This window comes from Aulonocara sp. 'chitande type north' Nkhata Bay, linkage group LG22, assembly GCF_057382095.1.
Source record: "Aulonocara sp. 'chitande type north' Nkhata Bay isolate Kocher_YH1m ecotype deep benthic linkage group LG22, A_spYH_male_GT1.1, whole genome shotgun sequence".
Lineage (NCBI taxonomy): Eukaryota > Metazoa > Chordata > Actinopteri > Cichliformes > Cichlidae > Aulonocara > Aulonocara sp. 'chitande type north' Nkhata Bay.
In genome coordinates, this window is record NC_141364.1 from 12,304,916 (window position 1) to 12,331,649 (window position 26,734).

The window sequence follows — 26,734 nt, forward strand, 5'->3', positions numbered from 1 at the left end:
GCATTTTTAGAGTTGGTTAGGTGAGCAGGGTATCCCAGCCCATCCCCCAGCCCATGATTGGTGGCTACCCTAATAAGAGGGGATAGAAATGGAACATGGCCACTGCTGCTCTGTGGTTGGTCCTTTCCTCTTCCAAGGGGGTGTTGAAGGTTGGGGCGGGCATGCAGGTCAGAGGTCTGCCCTTTCCTCACCCCAGCCCAGATAAGTCAAACTGTAATAGCTCCTGGGGGAAGCCCTGTCTGAAGAAGGTGAAGGAGTTGGTAGAGCTCACTGGTCATCTGATGCACCGCGCCTGCTTTTCAGCAGCATTTAAAGCACAGAAGAAGCAGAGCTTGTTTTTCTATGTTCAGGGGGGGGCTTTAGTTTGTTTGAGAAACAAATGAGTGTTTTCATTCGAGGGAAGATTTAGCATTTTATGCCATCGGGGGGCGTCTGCTTGCGTTAATAACTTCTTGTTTGGAAATGGAGCCTGAGCACTTCCTTTAAAACGTGGCCTCAAATCATCTTTGAGTGCGGGGAAACTGACAGATGCTTACAAAAAGCCCTAAATTTAAAAAAAGACTCTTTCCCACCAGCTGTCCATCGCTTGCTTTTCCTAAAATTGAAGTTTCCAGTGTGTGTTTCAGCTGTTGCTATGCAAAGTGAGGCCAGGGAGATATTTTCAGAATGACCAGATGCTGCAGTGGATTTCTTATATAGGTTGCAATCATTACTCGAACCTCATTAGAGAGCACTGAGCCACACATTGTTATGAACAATACCTGACCTCAGCTTTGGAACACTGTGCTAAAAAAAAAATCTGGCTGCTAAATGTGATTTTGTTTTACAGTGTTCTATTATCCAACTAAATGAATGACATTCATCATTTTTACAGCTGCTTAGTCAGAATATAATTATTTTAAGGTTCCATGCAATGCCTAAAAAACATGGCCTTTTCTCTGTGTAATGTCCTAAAAAAAAGAGCATGGTAAACCACTTCGTTAGACGCTCCAGACCAAATTTGCTGCACGCGATTGTTTTCATGCTTCACTGGCTGGTTGTAAAGTGTGTGCAGTTATTTCCATCCACCTGAATAACCTATCCAAAAGTAGGGATAACTCTGCTGCATTTTCTAAGGGTGCAACCGAAATATTTAATTTCTTTGTAGCGATCAAACACGCTGTTGTTGTACGTATAAGGGTAAAACTGCATATTTTATTCTGATATTTATTAAGCTAAAGTTTGCAATTTTATACATTTAAGCTACAAATTACAATTAGCGAGCATTCTAAATTGTTCTACATAATAAAACTAAAAAGATTACATAGACGGCACATGTCCCCACTAGAGGCCTTGCATAAAGAATTGTGTCACGAAAAGAAAAGTATTTGGTACACGGTAAATATTTCAAAACAAAGCCGCTTTCCAGTCCATGAACTTTGTTTGGCACCAGAGACTTGGGTTTGTGTCGTTTTCCTCCAATGATTTAGGTTGCGGTAACACTTGGTTCAGGTTAGAGAAGGGAGAATGGTTTTAGTTTAGAAGTCAGACTTTTTTTCTCTCATTAACTAGAACACAATAACCTCTAACCCTTTTACAAGCATCAACCAAATGGCGTTTGAAGCCCAAACATAAAAAACATCAAAGTAAACGAATGATTTAGCTATTGGTGGCGAAAATTTGGCAAATCATGTAAATGTTGATAGGAATGTTGAGTATAAAGAGTTGAGTATCGCTAAAACATGGTTTGCATGTAGTATACCTTCTATGGAAGGAATATCCAAAAGCAAATCACGTGTACGTGTTATGTGTACTTTTTCAAGAGATATAGTTGATATAAAAGTGAGAGAACCCAAAACATTTTCACGATACCAGTGACCCTCCTTATATATTACCCTCAATTCCCTGTTTGACATTCTGTAGACCGTTTTACCCCGTTACATTGTCAGTTCTTTTTTTTATATTTAATGATTTATTTTAAATGATTTTTCTACACTGTCCTGGGCACACATGCTCTAGTATTTTTATACAGTACCCTGCTTCCAATTTCTCTTTGAAGTCTGTTAAGATTTCTGTTACTTGCATTCGTTCATTAGAGACCCAGCTTGGGTCTAGTTGACCTTGAATATAAATAGCATCGTGTTCATCAACTTGACAAGTATCTGGCAAAGGGAAGGGATAGGATTTTAATACTTTGCTATGCGATTTCTGAGATCCAAAAGTAGGACAACAGTAAATCATGTTGTAATAAATCACAAGGGCAATTATTAATCATCACTGCATTACGGTAAATGCGTTGTGGGAAGGAATTGGCATCGTTTTTTGTGTGTTTCATGCTTGATCTGCAAGTACGCAAAATAAAGAAATTTGCTTGCAATCACTTTAACTCTCAATGGCACTGAGGACTGATTATAGTCGCATGGGAGCAGGGATTTCTGTGGTAGTCCATTTAGCTCCTTTATTCAACCTTCCTAGTTCAAGTATTTGGGCTCATTTGGCAAGGATCCTGATTTATGCAAACACCCAAGCCCTGCTGGTCTTTTCACATGAACCCCCTGGTGAATACGAGTCCCAGCTGAACCACAAAATATTTTTTGGTAAATAAATATTGGGACATAAATAATATTTGTAAAGCTGGGCAGCAAGCTGTTCAAGGGAGCCGCTATGAAGCTGGAGGGTCCGGTCCCCTCAGCAGACAGTCTTCTTCCACCAGGGTAGATGTCAAAGGCAATTGTGAAATAATTGTCCACGCTGTTACAGATTGAATACCAGAAAGCTCCCCTCTGACAGTGATCTTTCAGGCCTCTAAAATGTGTCCCGCTGTCTGCCAGCTTGGGGTCAATTACCACCCGACAGGGCCGTTCTTTGTTGTATTAGAGTCTGCAGAGCAAGGGTCCACTCCGTCAACCTGTCACAGCGGGGGATTCTTGTTGCCGACACTCAATACCTTGTCAAAATGTTCCAATACTACGCCCAACTAAGCAGCCTGCTTCTGCTGAGAAGTTCTGCATCCAGGAGAGGGGGTGGGGCGGATCAAAGGATCACTGACACATTTCACTTTTGCCTGACATTTTCTTTGACTCAACCGTTTCAACAATAAAAAACAGTGGTGTGAAAACTGAGACCAACCCCCTTCTATGAGAGGCGAAAGGCAGGGACAGCGAGGAGAGAGAATCGGAAGGTATTTCCACCAATATAGTATGGCTTGGAAAGTAAATAAAAACCACTTGTTATAACAGGAACTTGAAATTTATAGCTTGTAGTATTTTGTCCTTACCCCCTTGCTTGGTTTCAAAATAACGCTGCCATAATTATCAGCAGATGGAAATGGATGCAGCTGGTCTGTCACAGTCTAAAGCCTTCTCTCAGAGTGTGAAAATATCCAGCAATGATCACCTCTGTGCTGCAAATGAATTGGTTGCTCTAAAAGTTGATCTGGTGGTTACGCTCGCAGTGAGAATTTTATTATCTTTTTTCTTCCCCCTGTGAAATATGTAGATCTGAAATATTGCAGATTGTATCAGCTATGGGTTTGGTGCCAATTTGTGATTCTTATTAAACTCTACTTTTAAGATACAAGAGGTTGCACATTTTGTGGCGTTCAAGTGATAAAAAAAATGTGCTTTAATTGTTTGAGACTTCAAGAAGGATTAGTTAATATTTTTTTACTGCATGGAGTGAGATTAGAAGATAAGTAAACTCACGTTTGTGCATTTTTATGGAGCTGGAGTGAGCTCAGTGTAAAAATGGGAAGCATGTGGAAACAACTGTCCAAGCTCACTCCACAGCTCATATAAGACTTCCTTAACCTGTCACACAACCAGGCAGGAAGTCGTTCATTTTTCACATCCAGCAGTCCTGTCATTTCCAAATTTCTTTGTTTTCCTCATTAAGCAAGTAAGAGAATTGTCGAGTTTTGGAGGTTTTGAGATTTTATTTTTCAACTTTTGAACACCACATATGTTAAACAAATGGCTTTAATTGTAAACTTCAGTCAAATATGACGTAACCTAGTGTTTTCCAGAGAATTTTCACTCATTGAGGTTATGCAGACAAAAACATGACGAATTTCTTGTGTATCTGCAGTTGTTCCTAACAGTACAAAGGTCATGGAAGAAGAGAAGAGGTTTCGGGACTGTGCCGACCTGTACCAGGCTGGTTTCCATAAGAATGGCGTCTACACCATCCACGTTAATGCACAGGAGACCAAAAAGGTGGGAAGCCGTGATATCATGCAGCCAGCATTTCTCTGTAATGTGAAAATATCTCAGCTTTCGTCACCTCTGAGGAGCATTTTTATAGTGAATTTACAGGGTTTGACTTGGTTTTTTAAAAATATTGGACTCCGCTTTCTCTGCATGAGCTAAAACCAACCCGTGGGATATTAGCCAATGATGAGTGTCAATGGTGAGTGCTAGCTGCTGCGGAAATATTGAAAGCTAAAAATACATTTGGCAGCTCTGAGAGTTCAGGAGTTTACTAGGGAGGTTAGGTGCGAAACAGGACACCACACTGCTGAGCATGGTGAAAAAGGTATGTGTGTGTATGTATTTCACATCTACGCTATTGAATTTAACTGAAGTGTATTTATCTGTTATGGCACCAAATATAACTAATCTAAGAGAGAAACCCAGCTTTTCCCTTTGAGCGAGCCCTTGGCCAACTTGGCTACGTTCTCTGATTGATGAGAGCGATGATTTCATGACTTAGGGAGTTTGTGTGCGAATTTCTGTTCATAGCTGTTTGGCTAATCTCCTTTTGAAATTTAAATTCACACAGCATTTTAATGTATAATGTTACTTGAGCTGTTGTTTATTATTCCAGTCTCCACGAAAGATGAGGAAACTATGGAGGATATTTGTTAAACAGTAGGCTATCTAAGCTTCAAGCCTCTGGGTGGATAGCTCCCATAGAAGCGTCTGACGTCTTTTTGGCTGGAAGATGTCCTGTCGACTTCCATGGTATATTACTGAGAGATCTGCTAATTTTGTTCAAACAAACCAAGTTTGAAAAGTCTGTTTTTTTACATCTGTCAATCCATTTCCTTCCGCTTATCCAGTTCAGGGTCGCAGCGGGGCTGGATCTTATCCCAGCTGCCACAGGGCGAGACAGTTGTCTTTTTAGAATGAGCTATATAGGAAAACTAGCTGCTGAGGAAATATAGCTAGCCTACCTGTCTTTAGCCTGGGTTCTTCATGTCAGCACTGAAAATTATTTTGTGTGTGTTACTTGCTATGCATAAAAGATCGAAAAAATTTAAGTTAATTTAAAAAAAACATTATTTTATACTATTCTATACTTTTAGCGATGGTTGTAAAGTGGATGGTCATAGCATGTGTGTGTGTGTTTGGCATGCATGAAGAGCTAGTCTTAAAAAGAAGGGTTCTGTCTGGGCTACCGCTTTAATTATACCCAGGCTTTGTTCATGTGTGTTCAGCTGTGTGGTCTGGCTGAGGTGAGAGACCTTCTCCGCTAAACCCCGGGGTATCCGCCTCAAAACAAAGAGTAACACTGCAGATAGAGTGCCAGTACTGCATTATCAGCTTACACACACTGAGGTTAAGGGTTAAGGGCCACATTACACCCAGGTGTCTGCTGGTATGTGTCCATCCTGGACCTCCGCTTTGATTTTGCAGAAACAAGGACCACTGATGAGGAACATCTCGAGGGAGCTGTTGAGGGATAAGGAGACGCTGATTGAGTTTGAAGAGGACCTAGATACATTGCATTCCCAAAGATGATTCATCGAGAAAGCAAGAGAAAGGAGTGTCTAGAACCAAATAATTGTCCAAGTGACCCTGCTCTGTTTGTAAATGCCGCTGAGAGTTGAAATGTTGAATGTTGAATTCATTAGTTTGGTAGTTACGTTACATCTTCAGGCTATGCAAAGACCTATGGGTGTTATCAGTGTTCTATCACCTTCATACACAGTACTTTCCAACCCTCCCTTTCTGTCCTTTTAACATTGCATAGGTCTACTGCAGAATGGAAACAGCCGGTGGCGGATGGACAGTCATCCAGCGCAGAGAAGATGGCAGCGTGGACTTCCAGAGAACATGGAAGGAGTACAAGATGGTGAGACAAGACAAATACGTGCACGCACTTCTCCATCCATGCACTCATTCATATCCATTAAAAACGAGAGGATAATGTTTGTTCTTTAAACACGAGACAGTAAGTGAATACACACCCAGAAACTGAGTGAGCGCGCTCATCTGTATCCATTAAGCATAAATTACGAAACCGTACGATGAGCGAGACCTCCTGTTTCAAAGAAATACGCTTCCACTGTGTGATGATGAAAAATATCGTGCACACTTTGGCCTTTACTGAACATGATGAAAACATGAGAGTCGGGATGCACTGATCCAAGACCATTTGGAACGCTTCGGCCAGATGTCATTCCTCTTCGGCAATATCTCCCCTGTCGTTTTTGTATTAGCAAAATTGTCTAGGGTGTCTGAGACTTGCACTGCTCCTTAGCCGAGGCTTCACTGCTGTTATTCTTCCTCTTCTCCAACAGGAAATTACTACCTAAATCTGAAAACAAAGCATTTGTTTAGTCTCAGTCGAGCTGGGCCAGGTGTTTGTCATCAAGGATAAAGCTGTGCATATTTGCATTGAGGGTGTTAACATTTCCTACCTAGGCTGTGTTTAGATGGTAACTTGGATTTATTTTTTCTGCCTGTTGAATTGCTAGTGTTTGCTATAGTAGCTGCCTGTGTATACCTTGCACTTGCTTTCAGTTAATGTTTCCTCTTTCCCCGTATAATCTGTTTCTACTTGAGTTTTTACCTCATCTCTCAGCTGCTCTTGTTGTACAATTTATCAGTAAGTGGGAAAAGATAAAGCCATTTGGGGAATTACAAAGCAGAGAATTTGCACACTGGACCAGATATAAACCCACAGCAGTTTTTCAATGAGAAATCTTCATGTTGGCGTTTTTATTGAAAGAGCCTGAACAAAAATCAACAAAAGCAATATTGGAATAAGGCAGAAATCTCTCATTCAAAGCGACCTCAATCTCACTCTTTTGAGGTAAAATAAAAAGGTGAAAGGTCAGCAGCGTAAACGGTAACAGAAAGATATAAAATGATAAAAAAGAAAAGAAAAAAAAACCCCAGTGGAAACCTTCCTGCCTTGAACAGGTGCACAGAGGGAGTGCACGGAGTGCATTCGCAGGACTTGGCTGACATTTACGCGGCTAATTAACAGCTTAGAGTCTCCTTGAAAAGTTTAGAAGTCATCAACAAGTGTTTTATTGTGTTATCAATTTTCACATTCTTGGTCTCCCAAGTCTTGTACTTACACATTTATTGTATTTAGAAGATCTGTTAATATTTCAGCAAAACCTCAGACTCAGTTTCTTTGTGAGACCACAGAGGAATGTGGCGTGTGCATTAAAATATGATCTGAAGATCATGCATGTAAGTGCATTATCAGGTAACACCTTTATTTACAGTAACTGCTCAGCTGCCCATCAGTCTGAGTCACTTCTAATGTATTAATATCATGCCATGTGTTTAAGGGGGATCAATGTCAGCAAGAAAGCAAGCATTTAAAATGTGTTTGTTGTAGTACTAGATAGTACTTGAAAACTGGCTCCTTGGACCTTCAGCTAATGCAAAAACAGTTGAATTATTGAGCTTAAGTAGTTTAAGAAAAAAAAAAATACATATATATATATATATATATATATATATATATATATATATATAGCTAAAAGCTGTAGATAAACATTTGAAACAAAAAAAACCTTTAAAAATACCCATCAATGTGCATACACTACATGACTTTAAAAAACCCTGGATTTAACTAAGCAAATAGTTAAGAGCCTTCCTATTGCACAATAACTTCAGATATTAATTGTTTTGGCTGGCAACAGATTATTTAATCCTAACTGATGCGAAAGGCCATTTCAGAAGGATCAAGTTATTGGCCTGCTTCAATCAACGAAAACAACTGAGGAGATTATTGAAGCGAATCGGGTTTGGAACTGCCCAACATGTTATTCAAATCTGGAATGAGAAAGAAATGTAGTTGGAAAAAAAGTCTTGTATGATTGGAGTGGTGAAATCAAATAGTAAAATAATCAACAGTATGTTTAGCAGTGAAACTGGGAGCATTTCCACACAGGCGATGTGAAGAGAAGTCAAGGAATTGGAACAAAAAAACTATGTAACCTTAGGAATATCACTTATCTGTGAGGCTAATAAAAAAAGGCTTTAAGTTGCTACAAGGCATAAAGATTTGACTCTGGAGCAATGGAAAAAGATCATATGGTCTGAGTCTAGATTTACATCTTGATGCATGCTCAATCATCCAGGTAAGTTCTTCAGTCTTAGATGACTGCAGGTTTCCCCAAAGTTATAATCTTATAATCTTATACAAATGTACGGTTTATAAGATTAGGGAAACCTGCAGTCAGCTGAGACTGAAGAAGTCACTTGGAGGAGTGATGAAACGTGTCTTCCACAGAAAACGCTGAGTCCAGATGAATAGAATCAACTTTCGGAGAGTCTAGATTTACTCATTCCAAAGTGATGGCTGGAACATGTTAAGAAGAGCAGCAGATAAATGTTGGTGCCTACAAACGAGCCTGCAGAGGCAGTGTTGTGATCTGCGGTTTCTTTATTTGGCCGGGTCTAGGTTCATCAATGTTATGTTCCCAGATAATACAGTCAGCTGTCTACTTGAATATATTGAATGACCAGGTTTTCCCATCAGCTGATTTTTTTTTCTTTCGTTGATGGCACCGGCTTATTCCGACATGACAACGCCACGCTTCATCAGGATCAAACGGTGAAAGTATGGCTCAAGGAGCATGAGACATCATTTTCACACATGGATTGGCCTCCACAGTCCAGATTTTAACCCCACTGAGAAGCTTTGGGATGTGCTGGAGAAGACTTCATTTGGATGTTCAACCCTCCCATCATCGGGACAAGATCTGGGCAAAAAAAAGAATTTGTATAAGTTTATTGAAGGATCGCCATGGTGCCGTCATCAAAGCTAAAGGCGGTCCAATAAAATATTAGTGTGTGATTTTTTTTTATTTTTTTTTTGGCTGTGTGGTGTATAAGTGATAGGATGGGTGGTGCTAATAAATGACTAAAGCTCCCCTGACAACCAAAAAAAAAAACAAAGGTTGGGAACAAGTAAGTCAGTAAGAGATATGAGATCTACATATGAGATATGAGTGCTCAACATACACATTTCCTTTTTATCAGGACATTTTGAAAGTGTAACTGACATGCAAACCGAGCGCTCAGTCCAACAATATGACTAACCATCTCCTCATCTTTTTGTGGGCTGAGTGATGTAGATCAGGTTTGCGTGTGAAGAATCACAGAGCTTCAGAATTATATGAGGGAAAACTGTCAAAAGATCCCCACATGCAGCCTCTTCCAAGCAAGAATTTTTGAGATAAACTGTGGTCACAGTAGGAGGCATTGGATCAAACTTAAAGCCTTTTAGATGGGAACATCTCATCAGGAGCAAGATCAATTGTAGCGACAGAGAGAAAAAGAGAGAAAGTGGTAATGGGCCCCAGCCTTTTTCTCTTCCACCCACTCAGCAGGACATGGCTAAGGCCATAGGAATGCCCCGTATTTGTGTTCCCTCGTTGCTATTCTTTGTCACTACACACTCAGAGCACAAACACAACTTCTTTCTGACTTTACCGCTTTGACAATTTCAGCCCCTCTGTTTTACAATCTTTAACGGAGCAGCCTTGACTGTCCTGTCAGACCTGTAATGTCATCTTGCTTAGTGATATTCCCCCCTCTGTAACCCACTGCTCTCACTGCTGTCAGAAGCACTTTGCCTGTGACCGGGAGCCACTGTGATCAAATACAAACTTTGGAGTTTGTTTGAAGGAGTGTCCATGCATGCGGTGTATGTTTTGGGAACGAATTCTTTAAGTAATAATGACTTAAACATGTGTGACTTTAGTGGAAAACAGAAATGGAAAAAAGGTGTGCTTCTAATTCAGCTGGTATCGATTTTTGTAATTTTATAGATAGGTAAGTCCATCCAAGTTAAAGACTGGGCCAAAAGCATGCTCAAGAAACATGTAAATATGTCTAATATGTAATGGAAGTCTTATCTATTTGGGGTAGGACGCTACCGCAGTACAAGAACATTTCTGCTGGTGGATAAACAACCACAGCATTTATTATCAGAGACGGTTTGTTCTGATCTAATTGCTGATTGATAAAAAGGAAAAAGTAAATTAGAAAATTCCTTCCCATTCATGCCATAATCCTCTAGTGTGAAGATGTTATCATCCAAGGGAAAAGTGATGAGATGAGCAATGAATAATCTCAAGTTTATGCTCTACAAAAAGTATTGTCAGTGGTATTTACATGCTGATTATTGAATTTTTCTTTTCCATTGCAGGGTTTTGGGACCCTGTCTGCAGAGCATTGGTTGGGAAATGAGTATGTTTACCAGCTGACAAACCAGAGGCAGTATGCCCTCCGTGTAGAGCTGACCGACTGGGACGGGCTCCAAGCCTTTTCACTGTACGATCGCTTCCAAATAGGCAGTGAGAAGCAAAACTACAGGTAATAGCAGACAAAGTGGGGGATTGTTGTGTTTTCAGGCCAGTATTTGCTTATTATTGCCATGTTACCAGTGTTGGATGTAGCCAGCTACAAAGTAACACATTATTGTAGTCATATTTTATTGCACAAAAGGACATAGCATGATGGTAAAGTGCAAATTGCATCCAAAACAGAAACAACTGTATTATACTGCAACACAACACTCAGTCTGTGCTAACATCTGCACCATAAGCTCTTTAAAAGATGGTCGAAGCTTCTGTGAGGTTACCTACTGGTTTCTGAAGTCCCATATTGAAGACTCAAGTGGAAAGTTTCTGCAATTGCCATCTTGGTTGCAAACAAACGCATGAGACAAGGAGGGTTGTTTGACTTTGAATCGCATGGTATGACTACAATTTGCAAAATAGACTTCATGTTTTACTGAATATGACACAAAACGAGTGATCAAAGGCATAAACTGATCACTAAAGTGTTTATAGACATCAAGACAAAAAGAAACATCTTGTCTTGATGTCTTGTTGCCTTGACATCAAATGTAGCTTATTTAAAGGGAGAATGCTAACACAAAGCTAATGAATGAAGCCCGAGTGATGTTAGAACTGCGCATGATTAGCGGCCCGGCCTTATTAGCGTGACTGTCAGCTAAAAGGCAGTTTAACATTAAAATCTCTCTTCACACACACTTCACCTTCAGTGTGGCAACACTTTCAGGCCAACTCTTTAGCTTAGAACAAATACCACCAGAACCAATGCTATTCCAAACACTCGTACTTCGTGTTTAGTAGCAATTAGCAAATATTAGTATGCCAGCATGGTGAAGATTAGCCTGTTAGCTTTGTCACTGTTCACGTGTTAGCATGATGCCACTAGCGCTTTGCCCAATGCACTGCTGTGTCTCATTACAGCTTCAAAGCCTGCCATAGTTCTAGGCTTTTGCACAATGTTGACACAGTTCAGTCCAAACACAGCAGAGTGTCAGTCAAGTTTTGGCAGTGTTCAAAGCCCAACAAACAATCAAAATTATTCACGTAATATGGAAGCAAACAGTCTTAAAGCATAAAAATATGTTTTGAGTCACGGTTACATACACAGAGTGTTTCAAATGAAAGCTATTACACAGCCTGTGTGGACAGAATTGATTAAGAGCGAAGTATATTTGTTCCATCAGACAGCCGTGAAATGAATGATTGAAACGGCTGTTGTGTAAACAGTAAAGTGCTTTCAGAACTCAACTATCACACAACACAATGGGGTGTTTAATGTGCGTTCGGGATTTTGCCCAAGGGTACTTAGACTTGCAGGCTGAAGAAGTCTGGGATCAACCTGCCTCCTGAGCCACGGACTTCTCAGGGTGTGGACAAAGATTTGGTGTTCTCTTCACCTTTTCGTGCCTACATCATTGCACGTCTGGACATTCTAAGACTGTATCTATAGCATATATCTGAAACGAAGCAAGGAAAAAAAAAGTAGACCGGAAAATAATACTTTAGCGGTAAGAAAAAATGTTCAAAAGTGTTAAGATTATAACCATGAATTGTAACCGAGCTTTCCAGACACCTCAATCATGTCTTTCCTGTTATATAAGTCTGTGGTCAGGTTTGTCTCTTAGCAAATTCCTTCCAGCCCAAATGTATTGCTTGTCATCGTCTCTTCATTGCAAACTGTACTTTGATTTGATGGATGCTTTGTCCTTGCGTGTTGCAGGGCAAAGGTTTCTGTTTTCTTTTGAGGGGGTTAATGATAACAGGCTTCAAACTATGGCAGATGCTTGGCCCACTTAGATGTGGAAAACTGATGCAAATTCCAGAGCTCCAAGCAATTGCTGGCTTCATAGGCGAAGGTCTGACATCTCCAATTCACTGGATGGCTGGTTCTCTGTGATAAGAAGTCCTTTTAGTTTCAAAGTGACTTTTGTTCATCTTTGAATGATGAACTAAGGAACAAGATTCTGTGGTTGAAAGCCTTTACCACAATCGGTCCAGAGCTCCATCAAAGAATACAAGCTTCAAGCGTTTCCCTGCAGCAGCAAGGCCGGTAGGCCTTTTGCCATATCTAATTTTCAGAATAGTCCTGCGACGACAGGGGTTTCACTTTACAAATTTTCTGTGTTGAGAAGCTTGTACCTGGAGTGGGCTGTGTGTTTTCTCTAAGGGTCTGGAGAATGGATTTCATTTAGGCGGAAGAGATCAAGTTGTCTTTTTTTTGTTATGAGTTGAAGTTTTGAGCACTCAAAATGTGAGGGCCGAATGAAACTCCATCCCTTGTTGCTTTCGGTCTTTATTTCTTGGCTGTGGTTCACAGATATGTGAAGTGCAGGCCAAACGTATTGATCAATATGTACTTTATTGTAAAAGTAAGAACTTTATGAAAGTGTTCAAAAGCTAAACACCATCCTACACATTTACATGCATTTCATTCACACTCATTTTTACAGAAACAAATGCATTTATTTTTTAACACCCTAATTCCGTTTGCTTTTTTTCACACATGATTTAACAGTGATTTCTTACATTTTTATGTAAAAACTGTTGTTTTTGTCACACAGCAGCAGGCAAAGGGCATCCCCAGCCAATCCAGGCTGTTTTCAACTCAGTTTCATACTGCTAAGGAGACATGCAGATCTCTATAAATAGATATGTTCTCGAAAAATAGTTGTGGTATGATAATCACTCATTGCTGCTCTGAAACATGGGCCAAAACAAACCAGATGGCCAGTCCCAAACAAACCGGTATTGCCACATTCTGTTTTGGGCTTTTTTTCTTCTGCTTTGGCACCTACTTCCTCTTAAATGTAAAAGAATCTGCAAGTTTGCCAGAAAGTTCGCCAGACTGCATTTATGTTGCTTTAAAACTTTAAAAGCGATAGCAAGTGATAGGGCCTGTGTTCTAGCTGGTTTTAAAATATTTTCTTTCATCTGAGGCAATTTACTGGAATACTGACTGCGCCAGCACTAGTCAGACAAACATTTATAAAGACCTTATACTGTACAGTCAGTCAGCGTGTTTCTTGCTTTCTTTCTTTCACGAGCATGCACTCTCTAAGCACTAAAGAAAGCAAGGCTGTGAACACAAGCACCACTTGGAAAGAAGGCAGAATTATAATCTAGGTCCACCATTGCGCACGACTCACCATTTATCATAAACAATACTGAGAATTGCTCGCCAGGAAATGCTTGTCCTGCTGCCAGCGTCTTGTTTCATCTACGTATACTGTGAAGCACAAACCACTCAACTTGTTGAGAGGGAGGGAGGTGTGCAATTATTTCTTTGTGAAATATTGGGTCCTAATCCTTTGCAGATGAAATCATGTACACAGCATAAATGTCACATTTATTACAAGTGCTGTAAAAATTTGGACCTGCTATTTATCTTTCCTCGGTCATCGGATTCTTGTGGGGTTTGCCCACTACAATAAAACTGTTAAAACAGCGCATTAGTAATAGTCAGATGATTCAGATAATTTGGGTAATTGATTTGTCAAATGTCAAATGCTGGTACTGGACGTTAAAACACAGACTCAAAGTATTTACCTTTAAACTGACCTGATTTGTTTGGGGGTTTTTTTTTTTCAAATCAGCCAATCACATGACAGCTGCTCAAAATATTTATGCATGCGGGCATAGTCAAGACAACCTACTGAAGTTCAAACCGAGTATCACAACAGAGAAGAAAGGTGATTAAAATGACTTTGAACGTGGTATGGTTATTGGTGCCAGACAGGCTGGTTTATTCACTCATCCTTACTCATCTACTGGAATTTTCCCACACAACCATCTCTAGGGTTTACAGAGAATGGTTTGAAAATGACAAAATATTCCATGTTGATGTCAGAGGTCAGAGGAGAATGGCCAGACTGCATCAAGCTGGTAGGAAGGCAGCAGAAACTCAACAAGCCATTAGTTACAGCCAAAGTATGCAAAAAGACATCCCTGGAACCACAACACATTGAGCCTTGAAGCAGATGGGCTACAGCAGCAGAACATCACACCGGATGCCAATTCTGTCTGCTAAGAACAGTAAACTGAGGCTACAGTTCACCTTAGACCAAAATTGGTCTAAGGTTTCAGATGTTCAGATTGACTGGTTAAACAACCTGAAAGCATCGATCCACTCTGCCTTGTACCAGCGGTTCAGGCTGATGGTGTACATTGTTTAAACACCATAGCCTATCTAAGTCTTGTTGCTGACCATGTTCATCCTTTTATGGCTACAGTGTACTGCTTCCAGAAGAATATCATCCCATGTCACAAAGTTGATTATCTCAAACTGGTTTCTTGAACTTGACAATAAATGTACTTAGTTCATTAGGTTTCAGTCCAGTAGTGCAAACTGGAATGTGTTGGAACAGACGATTCATATTATAGATGCTTAGCTGAGAAATCTGCAGCAACTGTGTGATGCTATCATGTGGAAATCACTGAGTGTTCCCAGCACCTTGTTGAAGCTACGCAATGAAGAATTGAAGCACTTCTGAGGAAGAAAGGAGGTCCAATCCAGTACTAGCAAGGTGTACCTAATAAGATTGTAGATGAGTGCACTGTTTGCATGTATTCTTGAGTGCACTGAAGGCCATATTAAGCAGTCATGCCCTCAAAACGTTGTTTCTCCCATAAATCACAAGCGATAATATGGTGAGAGCAGGAGAACTGCATCAATGCAGAAACAGCTCATGAAAAAAGACAGAAATCTACACAGTATCTGCAGGGAGAACGCCGACATCAGCAAGGTTGTCTTAATCATGAATGTGCACATCTTAACACTTTGACAGGTATTTCATTTCACTGGACCTATGGAGTTTGCTTCTGAACCACAAAGTTACATGATTGTAAAGTGAGCTCATTTCACAATCGTATAAGCTTGAATTGTGGTTCAGTGGAAAACTCTATAGGTCTATTTTGGTTTTTTGCTTCATTGTGACTCAAGCCACCATAATTGCAGAGGTTACTTTCCTTATAAACAGCTGAAAAAAGTTCCCTATCATCATATCTAATCTGCTTGGTGTGCCACAGCATGGGTTGCAGAAAAGAAAATGGTCAAATCATTTCATGACCTCCAAATATTGTTCTAACTATAGCCGTCAGATGAACACAATCAGTTAATTACTGTCATTTGTCAAAGTTTTGTTGTTTCATAGAATGGCTCTGCATTGTCAATATTAATAGAAGAGACCAGAAAACATGGTTGTTCAGTATGAAAATGAAAGTTAAATAGCAAAGTAATGCAAAAAAGAATTAAAAATGACTAACTGTGAAACGTAAATGGAATAAACAAAAACAACAAAGATTTAAAGGGGGAGGGGGGATCTACAGAATGACATTTGCTGTTGTTTTATGATGCTTTTATAAAAGGTTTTCTTTGTAAATTAATAAATCACCATTATTATCATGAATCCTAGCCAGCAAAAGAATAAATAAGAAGGTAGAAAAAGTTGCAGGAGAGCTGTGAACACAATTAGCAGGAACAAAGGAATAACACAGAAAACTGACAAATACAGGATATACACAGAAAGTAAACTGCACTGGACACTCACAAGAATAGCCCACAATCATATTTTCACAATGGGTATAAGTATATGGTTTTTTTTGTCAGTCTGATTCTTGGAGGATTATAGTTTCACTGAACTAAATAAAGATCATAGTTGTCCCAGGAGATTTCCTTAAATGAGAGCTTTTAAACAGCCATTCTTAAGGCAAGAGGAAATAAAGAGAAAAGCCTGATGTATGCCAAATTTAAAAAAAAAACTACACTGAAAATCAGTGGCAACATTTCTTATGGAGTGATGATATTTTGAAACCTTTGGCTCAAATCATTGTCAGTAAGTACAGAGGAAGTCAGGAGAATACACCAGTGAGGTCTTCTGTAAAACATGGTGGCAGCTCTGTCATGGTTTGGGGTTGCATTTGCATCTGTGCTGTTGGGAATCTTGCCAAAACTGATGGAATTATGAATGCAAAGAAGTACCATCAGATTTTGATCCAGAATTCAATAATATCTGGGAAGCGTCTGATTGGCAACAGCTTTATTTTTACCCTGGTCCCAAAAACACTGCCAGTATAAAAGCATACCTTGATAGAAAAACATATGAAGGAACGCCATCATTCCTGCACTGGCCTCCCCAAAGCCTGGGCCTAACATTAATGTAGCAGTGTGGGATGTTGAAAGAGTGAAGGCAGCCAACATCCAAAAAAGAGCTTTGAATGTCCTTCAAGAAACCTGGAGAGCTATTCCCGAAGACTACTTGAAGAAATTTTAATAAAGCTTACATAAGAGAGTTCAGGCTGTGTAAGACATTAACTGACTTTCAACCTTTTTGAGAATTATACAAACTTTGATTCTTTCTTCTACTTAGATTATATTTATATTGAGGTTTGGATATGTTTCAGTAACGACACCAATTTCCCATTTTGCTAGAAGATAAAAAGCAATGAGACGTGGTTCAAAATGTTTGTGCAGTACTTTAGTACTTTTTTCATAGCCTGAGTGAGCCTCTGTAATCTTTAGTTTCATGTAATTATTTCATTAAGCACAGGGAAAGCAATGTGGGTCACTGAATTTAATGCATCCTAAAATAATAATGCACATCTGAAGATCCAGATATGTAAAGCAATCGTTTCCAAAATTGTCTGAGATAGAAAGATTTACATCAGTTCAGTATATGCACATACAGAAATTAAAGTTTACATGAAAAAATCTTTAGTATGCGTGTTCAAAATCTCCCAGCTAGAAGACTTATGCAGTATGTTTATTTTTTAACGAGCCATTACATCTTTATTCAGATTCCCCATTGAGAAAGCCAAGTTCCTAAAATTCAGTGATTTCTCCATATGGTAATGACTAAGGTCCCTGTAGAATCAGATCTCGTTTAGATGTTTTTCATTTGGAGATTTACAAAAGAAATTGGCAGAGATTTGAGTTGCAAAATATGATTACCTTCTTCTTTATCCAAGACTCACTCTGAGATTATCAGGGATACCTTAAATTGGAGCTAATTGAATCCCGTCCCTGCAAATTTCAAGTTAGATAGATTCTGATTCTCGAGGGTTCACAGCTTTCAGATATGCAACATAAAACTGATTGTACTTTCGTCCATCAATGCTAAGAATTTTCTGGGTCAGATGGAGAAAATCCAGGGTCAGTATGTGTGACAGTAAGCATAATAGGTCTGCATATTTTAACAGGCATGAATAAGATGGATATGGCAGTGGTCTTACTCAACGCAACAATGTAAATTATAAAGTGTATTGCCAGATTATAAGCACTATGACAAATGCCTGCCTGAATGATTTTCTCAGTGGAGCTATATGACACCCATTGGCAAGAGAGTAGCCAGCCAGATACCTCTGTGGCTCTGTGGTAGGAAGCTAGCCCTCAGTCAGAGTGATTAACCTTTGCAGTGGCTTAAGGCGCAGAGGATAATGCAGGACTTTCAGCTGACAGGGTAGTCGCCTATAAGTAGATGGGAAAAAAACAAGCATGCTTAGCCACCATCCGTACTTTATCTCTGGCATTTTCTTCAAAGAGCACCCTGAACTTTAGTGTGCCATACATTCCATTAGAAGTATTGCTTCAGGACTTGACCCAAACCTTCCCAGAATAATTCTTCTATGAAGTTACAATATGACAGAAATGTTCTCCCAGTTCAGAGTAACACAGAGTGTTGAGAAATAGAACATGTCAGCTAAAAAAAAAAAAGAGTTCAAAGAGGCAACGTGTTCGCAGATCTAGGACCCCACATGAATCCCACGTACTCAGCTGTAATCCGCTAAGTCTGGGAAAAAACAGCTTTAAGGGGTCATTCATGAACACTTTACTACTTTAAATGAAACAGATTTCTACACATATAAAGTTGAGTTTGTGTTAATTAATGCAGCCTTTGTGCTAAATTTTAGCCTAAACTTGAAAAAAAAAAACTAAAACGTGCACGGCCTTAATTGTTCTTCTTAATAATGTTAATGACTGTGTTTTAGGTTACAGTCTGATAAAATGTCAATCACTGTAACCTAGTTTCACTTGGAAGTAGTCTCAGATAAACATATTAGTGTCATCGGATAGCTCACCTTACAGCGCTACAAATGATTTCCCACGTACACAGTTTGCAGCTGTAATACTCTAGAGCGTCGACTCATTATGACTGAAACCGAATCTGTATCTAAGGGTTTAAGGGTTCAGCTCAGCCAAATAACACTTATAAAAACTCAGTTTACTTAAGTTGTGTTTCCATATTCAGGTTTATTTGCTCCTTGATGTGTCTTTCCTAATATAATACGACTTTCTTGTGACACTGAACTTGGATATTTCTGTCTTTTTCAGAAACTCTTATTACAGTTTCTGTTTTCACATCTCTTTCAGTTTTTCTTTGTTCTTTTTTAAGATTAAAAAAGTCGATTTGACCTGGAGTAATCACATTACGAGCATATTTATAGTAGGCCTAGCTTTTCCTCATTTTACAGCATCTCAAACTAAGCTTAGGCCTTAGCTTGGTTAATGTTATCGATGAGCAGTTATTTAGCAGAACTTCATGTTGGCACCTTCAGACTCAAGATATGAAAGTTCATTTATGATCTGAGAAGGGGTCTCCTTCACCAAAGGAGTGAGAGCACATAGGAAACATGACCAGTATTTGGAAAAAAATGTCATCCTCTTCCACTCTTTCAACTTCAGCCTCTTCTTCTAAAGTCAGGGCTCTAAAACATGAAAATATGCACAAAACATGTTTACTTATTCCTGATATTGTCAGGATGTTGAATTACTTATTGTCAGCAGATAACACAGGATTTTGTGTGCGACCCTCCCGTCTCCAACAACAGCTGGTTAAAAGCAAACATTATGCCAGCTAATATTACGCTTAAGTGTCCTAAAAGTCACATTTCCCCCCAGATAAACAGTTTGATTACATTCTCACATTATGTAAGGCTTTATTTGCCAAGTTACCAAGTCGAACTATGTTTGATACACTTCAAAGAAAGTTTTATTACGCTGGCTAACAGAGGCTAACAGAGGCTAACAGCAGCGCTTACTGACAGGATTCCTCAACAGCTCAGTATTCACCTCAGTGTTGCTGTCATTGGTTACAAGTGAGAAGATTTTACAGCCACACGCTGTAGAGTAAATAGACAGGACACACAACACATTGCTGAGGTAAGTAGTGAACTAACAGCCTACACTCACTACAGATGAATGGCAGCCAAAGTTGTTACCATAGCTACGATTATGCACTTCAATTAGGAGGAGTAATAAAGCAAAACTCAGTTGACTGCAATCTGCAATCTATTGACATCTAGCAGCATTTTACACACTGTAACTTTAGAGCATCAGAAGCACCCAGCATTTCCAGTGGATGTTAGAGACCTGAGATGACACGTAACTCCTTTCCTGTCACTAAGACAACCAAATAATTCCAAAATTATTTTTTCACTAATGTACCTTGACGAATTGCATTACTAAGTTTCTTTAACGCCAGATCAGATTAGCGTCTATTGCCTTTTTAGTTTCCAGTCTGACTGAGCAGATGTCTGTCCTTTGATACATTTCATTAACAGGAAGATGCCATATCTGCCAAGGTCTTTTTCTTTGTCTAATTCTAAACAGGCTTCGGGAAAGGCATCTGTTCCTCTTGTATTCATAACTTGGCCCCTCTTTGGATTATCCCACTTACCATTTACGTGCTTAATGGAATCTGACAGGAAAAACTGCAGATGTCAGTCTTATTAGGGGATTTTGGTCTTTTAAATGTGCAGCATAGCTGGTAAGCACAGCCACAGAATACTCCGAGCAGTTTGTCAAAGCATCATTTCGAAAAGACTTCTTGAAGATCTGCTTTGGCGATTCATCAGGCAAACGCAGATCGTAAAGAGCTAAAGAAAACAGAGAGAGTAAATGTGAAGCACAGTCTGTTCTTTATCAGAGCATTAGCAGACCACATCCTCGACATTGAATGCTGTATTTGTCGGGATCAGGAATTAGCTGATGGAAGTCATTCTACATGTAAGTGAGGCAGCACTTTGGGATGAGTTTACTTTGACCTGGAAAATATCTCCAAAAACATCTGTTGCCTTTTAGACACCAGATAATACTCCAGTGTGTCACTGATTAAGTTTTGGACACCCATACAGGAACTTGCACATTTAGACACTTTACCGCTTGCATAATTGTAACTGGTCCTTATTAAAACTTGCCATGTCCAGCGGTCATTGCTGCCACTGATTAGAAACATGACTCACCCTTATGTCGTAGGATTGTGCCTTCTGGTTTAGTGGCTTAGCGAATTCCCCTCTGTGACTAGCAGACATACTTTTTACCCTGGTGCACAAATCGGCCGTTTACACAGCTGTCCAAATACAGGAGTCTTTCACGTTGAGTGATTTTCTTTCCTGGGAAGCCTATCAGTCTGGTTCTTTGAGATGCACAACCTGATGCCTCAGAGCTACAAGCCTCAAAAAGGTTTTGGGTGAGTTTACTTAAAACATAAATTACCGCATTTTGCATTTATTACTTTCTCATCAGAAAACTCATCAGAAAACTCAAAAGTGTGAACTCAAAGTTCACACTTTGAGTTCACACTTTGTTTGGGAGTGAACCGTACTTAATAACAACAATAATAATAATGGAGACCTCACTGGCTTGGTGATGCAATCCTGATCTTTGGATGTGCAATTCCTTCTGCTGGGAGAAAGTGAAACTGAGAGCGTGAGAAAAACAAAGGTATCCATGGAGAAAAAAGTAAATCTGCGATATGGCAGGATAAGAGAAGGCGTGTTCTGTCCAATGGGTGCAGGAATTGTCATATCCCCATGCAGCACATATCACTCACACCAGGATTGAATTCACAGTGGGCCACACCCAGGAGAAATCTGCTTCCAACCTTCATATTAGTTTTCAGCTTGTGCTCTGTGCATTGAGTGTGTGAAGGAATTCATCTTAGTGATGGCTCATCAGTCCCCTAAACATGCTGGATCCAACATGCTATTTCAATAGCATCTCTTAAATTAAAAGGATATTTACCAAGCTCTGCTCTAGAGGCCTCAAGAAAGTATCCCTAAAATACACTTAGATAAGTATAAATCAGAATCAGAATACTTTATTGATCCCTGGGAGAAATTATTTTTGTTACAGTGCTCCATTATAAACCAACATAAACCAACATTAAGACAAGACAGACAATACGCTAACTAAGAATAGTACAATATATACATATATATACATATATACATACATAAGTCACTCATAAATAAATAGCTGGAAAAGAAACATGTGTAGTTGTAGCAGTAACCAGTGTGTTAAGTGGATGCGTTGTACAGGGAGATGGCCACAGGCAGGAAAGATTTCCTGTGTCGTGCTCCTGTGACTGACCAGCATGTCATGGAGTGGGTGGGAGGTGTTATCCAACATTGTCTTTATCTTGGACAGCATCCGCCTCTCCGACACCACCTTGAGGGAGTCCAGCTCCATCCCCACAACATCACTGGCCTTACGGATTCGTTTATTAAGTCTGTTGGCATCTGCGACCCTCAGCCTGCTCCCCCAGCATGCAACAGCATAGAGGATCGCACTGGCCACAACAGACTCATAGAAAATCCTCAGCATTTTCTGGCAGATGTTGAAGGACCTCAGTTGCCTCAAAAAATAGAGACGACGCTGGCCCTTCCTGTAAAGTGCTGTGGTGTTTTTAGCCCAGTCCAGTTTATTGTCAATGTGTACTCCAAGGTATTTATAGTCCTCCACAATGTCAACACTGACCCCCTGGATTGAAACAGGGGTCAAATGTTTCCTGGTCTTCCTGAAGTCCACGATCAGTTCCTTGGTCTTTGCCATGTTGAGCTGCAGAAGCTTTTAAGGTTAAGTAAGCTTATGATTGCAGACGCTTTAAACGCCAGTGAAAATAATGCACTTTGGATTTAATGCACTGCAAGGGAAGATGAAAGTTAGTGAAAAAGTAAATAGATGCACCTAAATGAACTCAGGCTGTTTTGAAAAAGCTCTGTTGATTTTTTTTCTCTTAACTAGAAGTTTAGTAAACTTGCACATCTATTACTTTGCTAAAATTAGACTTAATTAGGTAATTAAGAGAGAAAAAAGCTAATTAAGAAACATTTATGGCTGTGTTTACAGGGATAAAGCAAGAAAGGTAGAATCATACCTTCTTTATGTGCCATTTGCAGTTAATTCAGAATAAACTAGAAAAAGTAGTCATCATATGAGTAGATGGATGTTTACGAATCGTACTACTGAAAGTAAATCACTAAATTGGTTCAGAAGCACACTGATAATTATCAGTTACTAGTTTTATGTAGCTATTGTTAAAAATTCTGTGCAAGAATTCCACAACTAAAATGTTGTTTTCAGGTAAGTGTTATCTGCACATCCATTTATTTCTACTTATCCAAATCAGGATCATGTAGGGGTGCTACATGATCGCCATTCGATGTAACCCCATGCATATCTTTGGATTGTGGGAAGAAGCCAGAGTACTCAGATAGAACCCACACAGGCACAGAGAGAACATGCAAACTGCACACAGAAAGGCCTTATTGCTGTGGCAAAGAGGTGCTAACCACCACTCCACAATGCCACCCAATCTAGTGTACTTATAGGCGAAATACTTCGTTCTTATTTCATTCTGGTAGTACTGAACCATCTTCTCATTTTCAGTCTTGAAAAAATAAACTTTACCCGCAGAAAGAATATTACTAATAGTAGCATGTGCACAGTATCCAAACAATCCAAGAGAACTTACACGATAAATCACAGATAACATGAGAAAACTGCACTCCTGCTGCAAAATCTTCCTGGACTTGGTAGGAAAATTGACAGGCATGTTTGGTTTCATGACAAAAAAGTATCGTCCTACATCGTGAACAGAAGAAGTCCAAGGACTATGTACCTGACACAAGAAGCCAGGGAAGAAATATTGTATTGAGATTGTTCCCTGTGTGTCCAGCTATGGATAAATGATTTGTTAAGCAGGTTATTTATTCCTCTTTTACTGCAGGTAGCTGTTACAGGTCTGCATTTAATGATTTAGCCTGTTGTTGCGGTGTAAATCAGCGTTCACTGGCTCTGCAGGCTGACATGCGATTCCCAGACATTCTGTCTCACTCACACTTTCGTCTGTAATTCTTTCATACACTCCGTCTTTCATTCTTTATTTTAGATTCTCTCTACCCTGTTCTTAATGTTGTTCCAGGTGTTCCACATGTACTCTCTCACAACTGAAAAATAAATATCTCTCAGGAGATGTTTCCTGCACCACGTTATGTCTTCTCTGTGCTTCTCTCCCCCACTTCCTCCCACATACATGTTTTCGAGTCCTGACTCACTCCTTTTCCTCCTGATGTCTTTCAGGCTGTTCCTGAAAAGCCACAGTGGGACTGCAGGCAGACAGAGCAGTCTAGTAATCCACGGAGCAGACTTCAGTACCAAGGACATGGACAATGACAACTGCATGTGCAAATGCGCCCTCATGCTAACTGGTGGTAAGTGCATTCACGCAGTGGTTGTAACATTGTAGTTACACATGTAGTCAAGCGCAGGAAGAAGAGCGATCAGATAATCAAATCGCTAATGTCTCAAAAATGCTGCTAGTTTAAACATATTCATTTGAAGTCACCTGGAAAATATGAGTCCGGTCTTTGCTCCGCGTGTGTCTCTGCTCATTTTTGGGCCCTCCTGGGAGAAATGACTGACTCTTTAATTGCTGAATGGGTCTGCGATGTTTGTGTACAGCTCGGTCCTGGTCAGTTTGGGCACACACTATCAAAGCTGTTTGTTTTTTCATAACCAAAATTGTTTGGCTTCCCTAAGGGTTTGTTTAAAACTCTTGTGTTATCATTTTGGGTTTCTTGCTCCGTCGGACTTTGTTCTTCGTAATGTTGTCACATTCCCCATCTCACCAGATTGCTTTGTAAATGTCAACGTTACCACGACCGCAATTTCAACAATTACAAAAAGACCCCAAAGGATAACGTAGAAGAGGTAGAAGTATCGCTTTTCTTACGCAGTGCTCAGGACACAATGCACTTTTACGAGGGCGTGATGCAGAACTATAACTATTCCATAACCACAACCTTCACTGCACAGTCATAAGCTCGGGTCACTGTGATCACAAACCTCCTCGTTCTGCAAATGTGGCCAATTAAAGATCTATCTGTACCTATTAGTCTATATTCTGCATCCACTCCCACATGTGTAACACTGAGGTTGGAAACAAGCACAATATAAAAATCCCTGGGCGCGGCACCAAGTGTCAGAGAGATTTAAAACGTCTCTGCTTCTCATGCTGTGTAAGTGGAGCCCGCTGACCCTTGATGTCACCTCGTAGAAGCTCTGTTGCTGTGGATTCCTGACCTGGTACCAATCAAGGATTTTCTAAATGCAAATTTAAGATCAGAATTACCTCTTAGGTCATTCTAAATGCAGTGGATTACAGGGAACTTGGAATTGATCAATGATCAACACCCTACTCTACTTGATTCATGGCCCGCCTGTGGCTAGCCGCAAATGAGAAGCATGACAACATGTAGCCTGATTCGAGGCTGAGCTGAACCCAGCGCTGAGTTAGTGGTACTGTATGCGGTATATCATTTGATTTACTCCCTGCATTTATAAGAACAAGTCTGACATTAAATGACGTCAGTACCTTGAATATACAAGGGGAAAATATGTCTCTGTTACCTTTATGAGGACAACCACAGCGTGCCGTGCTAAGAATACAGAGGAGGATACAGTACGGACACACATAATATATATATTTACCCAGCTCCAGAGCGTACAGTAGGGATGACGCTCAGACATCGGGAGTAAGGAGGACATCTTTCATCATGAGAACAAACTGCAGTGCTTGAGAGTTTTTCAAAGGAAAACATCCTCAAATATTTTACAAGTTCGTAAAAAGCTGTGGGCTGGAAACCGGGAGGCCACTAATCATTAATCCCAAAGGATCGAGATGTGGACACTAAATGTTTATGTGTATGGCAGCGGTTGTGTGGTCTGCAGTATATCAGCAAGTACTGTAAAAGATGGCAAGTTGTTCTCCACCAAGTGCTGGGTTGAAAATATCTCTCTCCTACTTGCTAAATGCTCACATTCATTGCTGAAGGACAAGCTGTTTTCTAGCTCTTGTTTGGTGCAGTGCAGGTTCTCTACATGGGGATTTTGGACATGCATTGTTAGAATTACTGAGATGCTTGATGAGTTTCCTGCCACTTTAAGCAACCCCTTTCCTTAATTATACTTTTTATTCTCGAGCTCAGAAAATAGCCGGCTTTAACCTTCTCTTCACTGAATTTCTTGTGGGAAGTGAAATTGCACCACCACAAGTGCAATTTCACTTCCCCACTGGCACTTGCACCTGAAACGATACGCAGCAGTGGAAATATAAAGAGGCGTGCACTGGTTTCCATGCCAGGTTAGCCATTTGTCCTAGGATGAAGCAGCAATCAATGTGAAACTTATATCTGTGTGATGTGTGCCAGCAACAAGGGCAAAACTCTGCTCCTGATTACTGACAGGTCTCAGTGAAATGTCATGCTGTTGTGCGCTGTGGTATTCAGGACCGCCAGAAGGGAGAAGTGCCATTTGTCACCATGTGACTGACACATTCCGTTCCTCCATCTATATCTGACTGTGTTCCCGTGTGTGTTCAGTGATTCAGATATAAGAACTGATCAGTGGCAGATAGGATGACATAAACCAGAAATTCATGAATTCCTGTTTTTCAAAATCGCAAAATTAAATAGATGTGAAACACACAGAAACAAGCAAGAAGTGAATTATTAAGAGCGCAGACTCTGTGGATGAAAGTATAACATAAACAGCATTTTATATCATCATCAAATAAGATAGAAAGGTACAGCTTTTCCCTTAATTCACAAAGGATCACAGGGGCAGGTAGCTCCTGTAGCATGTTTGATTTGTGCCCTTCGTGACATAAGCCCGAAGGAATTTGTGTCTTCTCCCAGGATCAAACCAGGAGATATTATACTTGTGAAACAAATGTCTAAAAGTAAGAGCAGAAACTGTCTGAATAACAATATTGCAAGCTTCACTGATAGGCTTTAAATAAATAAAAAAGACCTCTTACCCAGATTTGTTTTAAAGATAAAGTTTTTAAGATGCTTTTAATGTTATTTCCAATTTGTTTTTGAAAAAGTAGAAGGAGTTTAAAGATGTGCTTGTAGTAACTCTCCGCC

At 39.9% G+C, this 26,734-nt stretch overlaps 1 protein-coding gene across 1 annotated transcript in view; it reads left to right on the forward strand.

The window, feature by feature from the left end:
* angpt1 (angiopoietin 1) overlaps positions 1-26,734 on the forward strand; it is a 56,644-nt gene that overhangs the window by 26,793 nt on the left and 3,117 nt on the right. Inside the window, exons 5-8 of the mRNA XM_086281414.1 lie at positions 4,066-4,193; positions 5,953-6,054; positions 10,381-10,547; positions 23,889-24,019. Coding sequence (XP_086137540.1) covers positions 4,066-4,193; positions 5,953-6,054; positions 10,381-10,547; positions 23,889-24,019 — 528 coding nt within the window. The remainder of the gene's footprint in view (positions 1-4,065; positions 4,194-5,952; positions 6,055-10,380; positions 10,548-23,888; positions 24,020-26,734) is intronic.